The sequence below is a fragment of the Prunus avium genome, chromosome 8 (genome assembly GCF_965620075.1).
Source record: "Prunus avium chromosome 8, drPruAviu1.hap1.1, whole genome shotgun sequence".
In the NCBI taxonomy this organism is placed as follows: domain Eukaryota; kingdom Viridiplantae; phylum Streptophyta; class Magnoliopsida; order Rosales; family Rosaceae; genus Prunus; species Prunus avium.
Window position 1 is genome coordinate 26,342,933 of NC_142291.1, and position 2,083 is coordinate 26,345,015.

Sequence of the window (2,083 nt, forward strand, 5' to 3'; positions counted from 1 at the left end):
TGAACTCAGTCACTGAAATCAACAAGAGGTTTTTCATATAAATTTTCAAGTGCGGTTCCCCAACAAATATACCAACTTAATAGCTACCAAGTTCTTGAGATTGAGATGGAAGGCAGAGTCATGTGATCCTTCAAATGCTTCTATGTCTCTTGCCAACCCCAACACAATTGCTTCTATACAATTGTTTCCACATTCCTGATTCTTTTTCTGTCCACACCCTTTTATCTTCCATCTTTTTTATGATAGATACGATCGGGCTAGTATGACTGGTCATCATCTATTCCTTGTGACATACATAAATATGGAGTAAATCAGGAAAATAGTCTTGTGTGATCCAATGTAAACTTGGCTTTCACTCACTAGTACAGGGAAATTCTTGCGTATATATTGTGCAATTTTTTACCCAAAGAACCTTAGTGGCTCGGCTCAGTGCCTCGTTCTATTCCCTCGTGATGACTCTCCTTCTCATTATTCTTTCAGGGTAAAGATTCCCAATAGAACTGAAAATATTTTATTTTGGAAAGAGGATATCACTAATTTTGGATGGCTGGAATGTTAAAAAGTGGTGTACTTCAAGTTCATGGTTCCATTTGGCGTGAGGCACCATGGATATAGGAAGTACTAAGTAAACCATTATACTTTTTTTTAGTAAACCACTGATGATTTTATTTTATGACAGAGATACAAGTATAATGAAAAATAAGAAAAGAAAGTGGATCGGGATTTTAATTTACATGCCAATATATTTTCCTGGAGAGTAACAAAGTTTACATACGAGAAGATCATAGCATCCAACCCAAATGTGGAGAGGACCAAGATCTTTTATACTACAATGCTCCGAATGTACTCTCAATGAGTTCAAAATTTCGATCATGATTTTGGACTAAAGTTTTTCAACATCCATCGTATCTTCGTTTGTCAGATTCATGAACTTTTTAACTTTATGCTCAGATCACAAGCCGCTTCAGGCTTACAGATTGCTTCCTCTCAACACAAGATGTAAGTCGACTCAGTGGATGATCAAGCATAGCCTCTTCCTCATCGTTACTCAGTGAGTTCTGAAATGAGGATGCTTATACATGAATGAATTTGGATCATAGTTTCTTTTCTTTAGTGTGCACTCATACACTTAAGCGGGAAGTGAGATGAAGGAAGGTGTCTTCACTGCAGGGGATTGTGATACCACCCATGGGATGATCATATCCAAATTCTTCTTCAGCTTGACTCAGCAAATCCAGGAACAAAGGCTCATTCAAATATGATATTGGAATCAAAAACCGCTTCTTTTGGCTCTCCCCAACATAGACTGCAAAATAGCCTTTTGGGATATCTAAGGTCTTCGAATCAGCTGTCTGACTTGAACTAGATGGAGATCGAATGAGACTTCTCTTGGCGTTAACAATTCCAGGCAACCGGAAACCCATGATTTAGTATTCTCAAGAGGACAAAACAACAAGAAAAAGATTGGCAAGGACTTGGAAAAAACAGAGAGAGCTTCGGTGCATGGGAAGGATAAGACTTGAGTTGCTCATGATGGAATCCAAGCATAGTATATATATATATAGATGAAAGGTTTGCAGAAAATCATCAGGTACATGAAATGATTGGTACTGAATGGGCAATGAGAGGAGAAGCAATGAGGACCAATAGCTTGTACCCAAATCACATGGGCTTGTTTTCGTGCTCATGTAACCCTTCCGCAAGAGATTTCTCGTGAAAATGATCAAACTCTATCCTTGTGTAGAAATAGGATTCCCTACCTAGCTAGCTCCTCTGGTTAACAGACAACAAAAGGGACCACCATGTTCTTGAAAAATGAATTCATTGAGTTGGATGCTCCTCTGGTTAATAGTACTGCATATGGTATGCCCTACAACAAAAACTTGTTAGCTTGTGTGATAAATTAGTAGTCTCTTTCTTTTTCATCTTTTTATAAATGCTGCTTCAAAAGACAAGAATTTGTGGTGCTATGAGAATTTACATGGATCCTCGGATGCTCTATGGTTTGGTTGGTTGGGAGCATCAAACTACCCTTGCATGTGGCTTTGTCCTTTCATCTATGATCTTCAGCAGGGGCGGCCCT

General features: G+C 38.6%; 1 protein-coding gene across 1 annotated transcript; it reads right to left on the bottom strand.

The window, feature by feature from the left end:
• Positions 1–719: 719 nt before the first annotated feature.
• Positions 720–1,871, bottom strand: LOC110773128 (indole-3-acetic acid-induced protein ARG7-like). Its single transcript, XM_088245392.1, has one exon. The coding sequence runs from the start codon at positions 1,422–1,424 to the stop codon at positions 1,122–1,124; it is 303 nt and encodes a 100-aa protein (XP_088101518.1). The 5' UTR covers positions 1,425–1,871; the 3' UTR covers positions 720–1,121.
• Positions 1,872–2,083: the final 212 nt, after the last annotated feature.

Coding starts and splice junctions, on each gene's coding strand:
- LOC110773128 (XM_088245392.1), bottom strand. CDS start 1,424: ATGGGTTTCCGGTTGCCTGGAATTGTTAACGCCAAGAGAAGTCTCATT.